Here is an 11,298-nt window from a genome sequence, read left to right as displayed (position 1 = left end):
TATCTGCCATCATTAACTATAATATATGTATATTGTCTATCGCATTACCACCAACTAGACTTACAGAGATCTACTGGTTGCTCCTTGCCAGAGGCGTAGCTAATATGGGGCCATGGGGGCCTGGGCCCCTTAGATTTGCCCCTGGACCCCCTGCCGCCCCTGCCGCGACCCTCTCAACCCCCCACTTTCTGCCACCAACCCTCCCCCGCCGCCATCGCGTACCTTTGCTGGCGGGGGACCCCAACCCCCGCCAGCTGAAGTCCTCTCCTTGGCCGTGCGGCATTGCTTGCTGAATGATCTGATCAAGTTTCTGTGCGTGCGTCTGATGTCCTTCAGCAAGCAACGCCGCGCAGCCAAGGAGAGGACTTCAGCTGGTGGGGGTTGGGATCCCCCGCCAGCAAAGGTATGCGATGGCGGCGGGGGTGGGTTGGCGGGCGACGGGAAGGGGGTTGAGAGGGTTGCAGCGGCAGCGGGGGCGGTGAAAGTTGGTGGCGGGCAGGCGGGTAGGGGGGGTCGGCGGCGCCGGGGGGGGGGGGGCTAAAATGTGCCCCCTCACCTCGGGCTCTGGACCCCCCTCCCGTCAAAGTCTGGCTACGCCCATGCTCCTCGCCATCCTTAGTTGCTTTGGCAAGGCAGAGACCGGTTGATTTACTGCAAACCAAGCATCATACAAAGTGTGTCTGTTATGAAATCTTAGCATCTGGCCTCTCCAAGGAGTTATCAGCATTTTCAATAAGATGGTTTTCCCAACACATGAATGATTTTTTTTTGTTTCTGTTCTCTCATAAACTATTGAGTATATTCAAGTTCAAATGTATTTATGTCTCACCTCTCATAAGATTGCTTACCTGTGTGTAATGAGTACACATGCTCCCTGAGCATTTCTCTGGACACCAGGGATTACACTCATGAGGGTAGGGGTAATTATAATCTTTAACTTCATCATACCAGGACTGGATGTGGAAAGCTGGAGAACGGTACCTGAAACAATGGAATATCACTCAGGCATCTCACATCATTTGCATCAGTAACATTTCTCTGGAGTGGTAAAAATACATGCACTAGGAATACTCATTTCTGAGCATGAGAACAAGAATTACCACAATACTACTACTACTACTTATCACTTCTATAGCGCTACAAGGCATACGCAGCGCTGTATACCATACACAAAAGACCGTCCCTGTTAAAGAGCTCACAATCTAAGTAAGACAGGTAAACAGACAGAACAATTAAGAAGTAAGGGAAATAAAGAGGTGGGGTACAGGGCAAGTAAGTAGTGGTTAGGAGTCAAAAGCAGTGTCAAAGAGGTGGGCTTTTAGCCTGGACTTGGAAATGGCCAAAGACGGGGCTAGACGTACAGGCTCTGGAAGTCGATTCCAGGCATGAGGTGCAGCAAGATAAAAGGAACAGAGTCTGGAATTAGCAGTAGAGGAGAAGGGGACGGACAGGAGAGATTTATCTACAGAGCGGAGTACACAAGGAGGGGCGTAGGGAGAGAGAAGAGTGGAGAGGTACTGGGGAGCAGCAGAATGAATGCACTTATAGGTCAGGAAGAGAAGTTTGAATTGAATGCGGAAACGGATAGGGAGCCAGCGAAGTGACTTGAGGAGAGGGCTAATGTGAGCATAGCGACTTTGGCGGAAAATGATTCGCGCAGCAGAGTTTTGGACTGATTGAAGAGGAGAGAGACGGCTAAGTGGGAGGCCGTTGAGAAGCAGGTTGCAATAATACAAACTGCTTCCTCTCAATTACCAAAAATGAAAATTTCCAACACATGCTGCATTAATCCAGAGAATTACAGATGTTAGGATCAGCGAGAACACAACCTCTAGGGATAAAAACTGTTCTCGGAACTGGAAGCGCCCCATAACTCAGGACCACGACCTTAAATCCTTGCCACTTATGGTCAAGTGAGATATATTACTAAGATGCAAGGAAATGAATATAGGTCCCCATATTTTCCCTTTAGGAAATCATCCCCATAATGAAATCAGCATTCAGTTGAGGTTAACTACATCAGCTCTATTGCTCAGTTGGCAAGGCTGCAACCTAGGAACCCAAGACTGCACAATTCTCCACTTTGCTCTGAGGCCCACAAAAAAGAAAATAAAAGACAGAGTAAAATTTCAGAGGGTTATTCACACGTCTGAGTCAAGACATGGAGAATCCCCGTCCTATGTTACAAAAGGCTCTACCAAATGCAGAGCTTCTTGTAAAATAGATGCAGGACCACAAGTTAAATTCCATTCACATGCAGATGGAGCAGCAAGCTACACATGGGGAAACAAATGTAGATCTCTCCCCCACCATACATAGACATGGAAGCAGCTTTGTAAAATTGCTGCTCCCTCTGGAAACTGTCCCCCTGCCCCAGTTAACCCCCTCATGGCCTCAGCCTCCCACATGGCATCAGCCTCCCTCCATGTGGCAGACGATCCCCTATATGTAGTCCCTCCCATAGCAGCAATTCCACTCCTCCAACAGTAATCCCTGTAGCATTCTTCACCCCTCATGTCACATCAACCCCCTGCCACCAGAAGACTCATCTGTAGAACCCCCCCCCCCCAATAAAAATTCCTCAATCCCACCACATGGTAGGCAAACACTCATCACATGATACCCCGAGGCCCAAAGACCTACCCTCCAGGCAGAGGGGCCAAAGACGCTTCCCCCACTGCTACCCCCATCTACCCACTCACTCCTCAGGCTTACCATAGGGGTCCCTGTGGTCTATTGGGACAAAGCAATATCCATTTGCTCCCATCTTGAAGATGTTGGCCCTCAAGATGGCCACTGAGACCTCTAGTGGTAATACTGCAGTATTACTGCTAGGGCTCAGTCTTCCACATACATGCACGTTCTGAACATCCCATCTCAAAAAATAAATAGAACTAGAAAAGGTTCAGAGAAGGGCAACCAAAATGATAACATGGATAGAAGCCCCCCCCCTCCCCCTTATGATGAAAGGCTAAACAGGTTAGGGCTCTTTAGCTTATAGATGACAAAGGGAATATGAAAGATGGATTTTAAATCATGAGGAAATTGAATGGTTAAATAGTGAGCCATTGTTCATCCTTTCAAACACTAAAACAATGGCCCACGTCATGAAAATAACAATGAGCAGATTGAGGGAAAAAAAGATTTTTTTTTTCCAAGGTGTATAACTAGCCTGCAGACTCTGTGGCTGGAGGACATGATCAAAGTGACTAACATAGCAGGATTCCAAAGAGGCTTGGACAAGTTCCTGGAGGAAAAGTCCCTATTGGGTAGATTTGAGAAAGCTGTTGGTTATTCCTGTAAATAAGCTGTATGAAGAAACATTTTCAGATCTGCCAATTACTTGCGACCCGAGCTACTATTCACAGAGTCAGGATTCTCGGCGCCATGGACCTCGGTCTGACTAAGCACAATTTATCTTATGTTCTTAATTACCATAGTGTTTGTGGAACAATGAATCATCCTCTTTCCAATTATACCATGTTCTCTGTACTAATAACAATACTTTAACAAAGCAGACTGACAGATGTCCTATACGTATCACCACATACAGTATTTTTGGCGTATATCATTTGGATTCAATTAAATCATCCAAATTGGAAAGTGCTGTGTTCTGTGCGATACTGGAAGAGACTCCATCAATGCAAATGTTATACACGTTACGTGTATTTTCCATACTAACAATACAACCAAGAGAAGCTCAATAACCGCATATGTTTAGGCTCCGATCCTCAAATTGCTGTGTAATAACACACTCAGCAGTTACGTTTTAACCCTCTACGATGACACATCAGATTTGTGGCATTCACACTGCCCTAGTTTTGGAATTCACAAGTGTCACAGCTGCAGCTGATTTTTAAAATAAACACAGTTGTTTTAAGCCTGGCACAGTATTCTATGGTTGAGTCACGAAAAGGGAATCACATGACAATACTCGTGTGCAGAATGTATTTTAATTCAGTAATATTTACTGCGGAAAAAAAAAAAAGCTTTCTCCTTTCTTTCCTTTCTAGTGGTCTGTGCCATCTTTCTGTCCTAAAGGCGGCACCCCGACATAATAGATCATACAAAAAAAAAAACCCCGACAAGAAAACCCCAACAAAACAAACTAAAACCAAAACAGACCATGACAAAAAACCCTCCCAAAAAACCCCCCACAACAAAACAACCCAAGACAAAATAGACTCTTAATCAAGCTGGATTATGTTTTCAAGCAGATTTATGGTTCTCACTAGATACCAAGTGTGGATAGTGAAGTCAAGCCGTAGGCAGGTGCCAGGACTTTCAAGTGACAAGCCGTGGACTTTCTCAGTAATTTATGGCTCCTCCACTTCTTTGTACCCTTCAAATTTGTACCATTCAAAAATAAATCTATTTCATCAGGCCCTTTTGTCGGGAGTCTATTTTGTCAGGGACTTTTATGTCGGGAACTTTTTTTGTTTGGAACTTTTTTGTCTGGTTTCTTTTGACCAGGTGCCCCTAAAGGCATGCCCAGATGGCACAAGAGATCCTTGCCTCCTCACTCATCAGTCAAGGCTATCACAGTGTCTGCAGCAATCTCCTTTTCCCTCACCCACATCTCCAGGCTGGAATGCATAATCTTCCTTGCAGATCCAGGTCCAACTGGTTTCATGGATGGGGAGATACCTGGATGCCCTGCAGACACATTTGAATGGAGCTACAGCCTAAGTCATGTGACTGGCTCAGGCATTAAAAAAAAAAAGTTTTGAGCAGTGATGTAGTGTATTGACGTACCAGGACTGATGATGAACTGTAAAGATTCTCACAATAAGATAAAATGGGAAATGCTACTACTACTACTACTTATCATTTCTATAGCGCTACTAGACGTACGCAGCGCTGTACACTTGAACATGAAGAGACAGTTCCTGCTCGACAGACCTTACAATCTAATTAGGCCAGACAAACAGGACAAACAAGAGATAAGGGAATATTAAAGTGAGGGTGATAAAATAAGGGTTCTGAACAAGTGAATAAAGGTTAGGAGTTAAAAGCAGCATCAAAAAGGTGGGCTTTTAGCTTAGATTTGAAGACGGCCAGAGATGGAGCTTGACGTACCAGCTCAGGAAGTCTATTCCAGGCATATGGTGCAGCAAGATAAAAGGAACGGAGTCTGAAGTTAACAATGGAGGAGAAGGGCGCAGATAAGAGAGATTTACCCAGTGAACGGAGTTCCCAGGGAGGAAATGCAAAAAAGCTTGCAAGACTACACATGCTCTAGAATCAATTTTGATGGGCAAAATAACAGCTAATGGGTCACTCTTGAGTTGTTCTGCCCTCACAGTCATGTCTGCATATTTTGCCTTGTTGTGATATTTGTAGTTCTAACTTGTGTTCAATGCTGTTGTCTCTCACCGAGCATCTTTGCATTCTGCATTCTGATAGGTCCAGCTCTGCGTGTGACAGTATTGTTCCAATCACTGAACTCCTGGCAGACGCTTGCATCAGTGCTCTTAGGGGCCCTTTAACTAAGCTGCGAAGGTGCCTACACGTGCCCAACGAGTGCTAATTCGGTACTACCGCCCAGCTACTGTGTGGGCCAGGCGGTAATTTCATTTTTTATGCGCTAACTGGGAGGTAATCGGCATTGTACGCACGTAGATGATTACTGCCCAGTTAACGCGTGAGACCTTAGCACTAAGTGAATGGGTGGCAGTAAGGTCTCAGACCCGAAATGGACGTGAGTTAATTTTCATTTTGCCACACGGCCATTTTTGGCCCTCCCAAAAAAGCATTTTTTACAGGTGCGCTGAAAAATGGATCTGCGCGCATCCAAAAAATGCACCTACATTAGCACAGGCCACTTTTAATAAAAGGACCCCCTAGTGAAGTGTACTGCATCTTAAGTCTCAGGCACTGATCCTACTGGCCCTTTTCCTAACCTTCTAGCCTTCTGGGGTTTTGACATGCTTCCACCTCCCTGCAAGGCAGAATCTCCATTTTGGCTCAGAGCGTGCCATATTGCTCTGCTGCCCTTCTCCTCATGGAAAGTGGACTCTCTTTTCACTACCCCTTTATAAGCCCAACACAATAACTTTCTGTTTCCGTAACTTCTCAACTTCCTCTGTTTTATGAGCTACACAGTTACACCTCTATAATAAATTAACCCATTCTTCAAACATCTATATCCACCTCTTTGCAATATTGTATACTCTGGAGGAAAGGAGAAACAGGGGTGATATGATACAGACGTTCAAATATTTGAAAGGTATTAATCTGCAAACGAACCTTTTCCAGAGATGCAAAGGTGGTAGAACGAGAGGACATGAAATGAGATTGAAGGGGGGCAGACTCAAGAAAAATGTCAGGAAGTATTTTTTCACGGAGAGAGTACTGGATGCTTGGAATGCCCTCCCCTGGGAGGTGGTGGAGAGGAAAACGGTAACAGAATTCAAACATGTGTGGGATAAACATAAAGGAATCCTGTTCAGAAGGAATGGATCCTCAGGAGCTTAGCCGAGATTGGGTGGCAGAGCCGGTGGCGGGAGGCGGGAATAGTGCTGTGTAGACTTATACGGTCTGTGCCAGAGCCAGTGATGGGAGGCGGGACTGGTGGTTGGGAGGCGGGGATAGTGCTGGGCAGACTTATACGGTCTGTGCCAGAGCCGGTGGTGGGAGACGGGACTGGTGGTTGGGAGGCAGGGATAGTGCTGGGCAGACTTATATGATCTGTGCCAGAGCCGGTGGTTGGAGGCGGGGCTGGTGGTTGGGAGGCGGGGATAGGGCTGGCCAGACTTATACGGTCTGTGCCATGAAAAAGACAGGTACAAATCAAGGTCAGGTATACACAAAAAGTAGCACATATGAGTTTATCTTGTTGGGCAGAATGGATGGACCGTGTAGGTCTTTTTCTGCTGTCATCTACTATGTTACTAAGTTACTATGTTACTATGTTTTGTCAGCAACTGTGAATATCCAGTTCAAACCTTCCTGCCCCGAGGCAGAAAGGCTTTCTGGTTTCAGCTTCCGCATGCAGTAAGCAAACTGTCCATATTTATATTGCAATAAACAGTTGAAATTCAGGGGAAAACAGAGTCTTCTTTGTGCATGTTGAGCCGCTGGTTTACCTGTCTGGATAGTAATACGTGTGTGAAATATGAGGGCAGAACATGGGTTAAAGTCTATTACTGCACCATGAGGTCAATATTCCAATCACTCAGGTTCACTGTTAAATTTAAATGATAATCACTGGGAACCTAGACGAGAATCCATGTACTAAATCTGCCTGCATTCTTGTGTTTTGGCCAAAGCAATGATGGGGCTGATGATCAGAACCTATCGCCAGAGCAAATTAGCGCTGGACTAGCACGGCCATAATCTGCGTAGAATGTTCAGAGGGCTGCAGCGCAAGATACAATGGTGACACCAAAGATTAACATAAAATGTATTTAAATGTAGTCAAATGGATAAAAAAAGGTACAGAGAAGGGCAACGAAAATAATAAAGGGGATGGTATGACTTCCCTATGAGGAAAGGCTGAAGCAGCTGGGGCTCTTCAGCTTGGAGAAAAGATGGCTGAGGGGAGATATGATAGAGGTCTACAACATAAAGAGTGGAGTGGAACGGGTAGACATGAAGCATCTGTTAAATACTAAGACTGGGGGGCATGCGATGAAGCTACAAAGTAGTAAATTTAAAAACAATCAGAGAAATTTTTTCTTCACTCAAAGTGTAATTAAACCTGGAATTTGTTGCCAGAGAATGTGATAAAGGCAGTTAACTTAGTGGGGTTTTAAAAAGGTCTGGACGGCTTCCTAAAGGAAAAGTCCATAGACCATTATTAAATTGCCTTGGGGGAAATCCACTGCTTATTTCTGGGATAAGCAGCATAAAATGTATTGAACCTTTTGGGAACTTGCCAGGTATTTCTGACCTGGATTGGCTACTGTTGGAAACAAGATGCTGGCAAGTTCCCAAAAAAGTTCAATACATTTTATGCTGCTTATCCCAGAAATAAGCAGTGGATTTTCCCCAAGGCAATTTAATAATGGTCTATGGACTTTTTCTTTAGGAAGCCGTCCAGACCTTTTTTAAACCCCACTAAGCTAACTGCCTTTATCACATTCTCTGGCAACGAATTCCAGAGTTTAATTACATATTGTATGAAGAAAAAATGTCTCTGATTCATATTAAATTTACTACTTTGTAGCTTCATCGCATGCCCCCTAGTCCTAGTATTTTTGGAAAGAGTAAACAAACGGTTCACGTCTACCCATTCCACTCCACTCATTATTTTATAGACCTCTATCATATCTCCCCTCAGCCACCTTTTCTCCAAGCTGAAGAGCCCTAGCCGCTTTAGCCTTTCCTCATAGGGAAGTCGTCCCATCCCCTTTATCATTTTTGTTGCCCTTCTCGGCACCTTTTCTAATTCCACTATATCTTTTTTGAGATGCGGTGACCAGAATTGAACTGAAGCCAGGTAAAATACCGTGTAGCTGGTAACTGGAACTCTTGTTGTTAGTCCTGTAAAGTTTAAAAAGTCACAGCAACATACAATTGACCTATTGTCCATTCGTGTCGCTTCTGCCACAATCTCCATGCTACAGACTTCTTGTCAATCTTAACAAAATCTGTATACCATATTGGGGTTTGCAAAGACCAACGATTCTTCTCATCAAGGCTCTGCTGTAATTGCTAAAAAGAATAAAGGGTAACACTAATGATGATGACACAGTCCTTCAAACAAGACTGAGCCTTTATCCCCATCATATACTACAATGGAAGGGGATGGACAAGCTTATCTCAAACGGAAGCCAACTAGGTCAATGTCCTTTCAACACAGGAATAGTCATCAACTCCCTTGTCTTAATATAAATGACATATGATATTTCCGAAGGTCTGGAAAGTTCGTGCCACCCGTAAACTTAGGAAACTTCAGTTTCTGGAGCATTATTCGGGGAAGTTTGTCTTTCCATAAAAAGGAACTTAACTGACATTCTAGTTTCCTATTAAATGGAAAGCAAAACGTATAGGAATCATTTCAAGTATCTAATTGATTTTAGGGACTAACACCATTTTTATGCTCTCCATATGACCCCACCATGTCAAATACAAAGAACACCACCCCAAAACACTAGTAGCGTTGATGGAGGAAAGACATTCCTTCTTCAACATGTCATCTAAAGTCGGGGCAGCTTTAATCCTAAATGCATTATTCCATCAGCTTTAAATTGGAATGGTAAACCAGCAAATAAGCCTGCATATGTATATTTATTAAGTGGCATAAGTTCTGACTCCCCCAACTTATCCGATAACCTGAAAAAGAACCAAATCTGTTTACGAGATCCAAAAGGTGAGGATGTACCCTGTAAACCTAATAAAATGTCATCTGAATATGCCATTGTTCTATTTTCCACCCCCTGAAACTGAATACCCCCGAGGGCCGCACTGTCCTTGATAGCCTAAATTAAAGGCTCGAATGCTAAGTCAAATAGAACAAGAGAGAGCGGACAGCCCTGTCGAGTGCCCTTTTGAAGAGAAAACGGTACAGGCATCGTCCCATTTATCTTAAGACATGCCAGAGGATTAGTATACAAAATCCGTATCTTCTTTACATAAACGTCACTCAGTGTAAACCAAGAAAGTAATTTAAACATGTAGGGCCCACTCTACGTTATAAAACACCTTTTTGGGGCATCCAAGGATAATAAAACCTCAAGATCATCACGAGATTCATACATGAGATCGCACAACAAATCAGTATTATCTGCATAAAGAGGATACTGAAAACCAATGGAGGAAACCAGAGCACCAAGAGAGTAAGTATAGATAGAGAAAAGAAGAGATCCCAAGGCAGAGCCCTGAGGAACACCGAGTGATAGTAGGTTTAGCAGTAGCGGAAGATCCACCAGATCATATACTAAAAGTGCGACTGTAGAGATAAGAAGAAAACCAAGAAAGAAAAGAGCCCTGAAATCAAAGTGAGGACAGTATATCAAGGACTAGGCAGTGATCAACAGTTTCAAAAGCAGCAGATAGGTCAAGAAGGATGAGGACAGAATACAGGCCCTTGGATCTGGCAAGGAACAAGTCACTGGAGATCTTTAGCAAGGGCTGTTTCTGTTGAAAGGGTGAAAGCCAGACTGTAGTGAATCAAGAATAGCTCAAGATAAAAGTCAAGACAATGGCAGTGAACAGAACATTCAAGTAGCTTGGATACGAAAGGGAGGAAGGAGATGGGGCGATAATTGGAAGGGCAGGTAGGGTCAATGAAGGTTTGCTAACGAGTGGCTTAAACACATAAAATCACTGCATTTTAGCTGCAAATCTAATACAGCAACTATTAGGAGCGTGCCCAACATTTTCCATTGCAGGTTATGTGTTAACATTTGCATTAGTGCACAGTAATCAGGCTGCAGTTAGTGTACAGCCAGATTCTGTATAGTTTGCCCAAAGTTGGGCATGCAAATTTGGGCACAGATTACAGATCCATGCGTAATATCAATTATTGTCAAACACAGAAGAAAGCGGACCTCCGCAATGGAAAATCCAAGAGAAGGGAACAGCGAAGGCGACAAGATAGATGATGCCAATCAAACTTCTACTGGACTCGAGAAAAGTTCACAGCAAGAGTTTATTAATCAAAAAAATGGACTCGACACGAATCGTGTTTCGGCCACTCTGGCCTGCCTCAGGAGTCCCTAAAACAGTACATAATGCTGAGTCATGATAATTCATTATGTACTGTTTTAGGGACTCCTGAAGCAGGCCAGAGTGGCCGAAACATGATTCATGTCGAGTCCATTTTTTTTTTATTAATAAACTCTTGCTATGCCCTTCTCTAATATCAATTATTGGCATTGGCAATCACTTAATTGGCAGTAATTGGGAGTTACATACAGATCTGCTCTAATCCCTTATTCTATACCCTATGTCCTAAATTTCATAGCATGCAATTCAAAAGTGGGGTGTGACCATGGGAGGGGCGTGAGCAGGTCAGAGGCATTCCCGGAAATTAGGCGCGATGTTATAGAACGCCTGCGTTCTGCGCTTAACTGCCATCAGTTGGGCACAAGTATTTACACCAGCCTTCGGTAGGCATAAGTGCTCACACTCAAAGTTAGGCATGAAACGCACGCTAAGCTAGCATTCCTTAAAGGTTTTTTCTGCGCAGAGCGCCCTCTACAGAATACTGGCTTAGTCTGCATCATTAAAAAAAAACACACAAGGGTGGAAGAACGCCAACAAGTCCAAAAATGACCACTTCTGAAACCACGGTAGTAAGAGCACCAAATGAAAGTAATATAAATTGTCTCGTCTCACAATTTATATATG

The 11,298-nt window shown here is 43.9% G+C and overlaps 1 protein-coding gene across 1 annotated transcript in view; it reads right to left on the bottom strand.

Annotated features, from left to right (window-relative positions):
- Positions 1-848: 848 nt before the first annotated feature.
- The window catches only part of LOC115459667 (cysteine-rich secretory protein LCCL domain-containing 2-like), a gene marked incomplete at its 3' end in the record, with an annotated part of 51,515 nt that continues 41,065 nt past the window's right edge, over positions 849-11,298 (bottom strand). The window contains exon 4 of the mRNA XM_030189476.1: positions 849-981. Coding sequence (XP_030045336.1) covers positions 849-981 — 133 coding nt within the window. The remainder of the gene's footprint in view (positions 982-11,298) is intronic.

The sequence above is a fragment of the Microcaecilia unicolor genome, unplaced genomic scaffold (genome assembly GCF_901765095.1).
Source record: "Microcaecilia unicolor unplaced genomic scaffold, aMicUni1.1, whole genome shotgun sequence".
Taxonomy (NCBI): Eukaryota; Metazoa; Chordata; class Amphibia; order Gymnophiona; family Siphonopidae; genus Microcaecilia; species Microcaecilia unicolor.
Note: the sequence above shows the minus strand (reverse complement) of the source record. Positions and strands in the feature narration are given on the sequence as shown.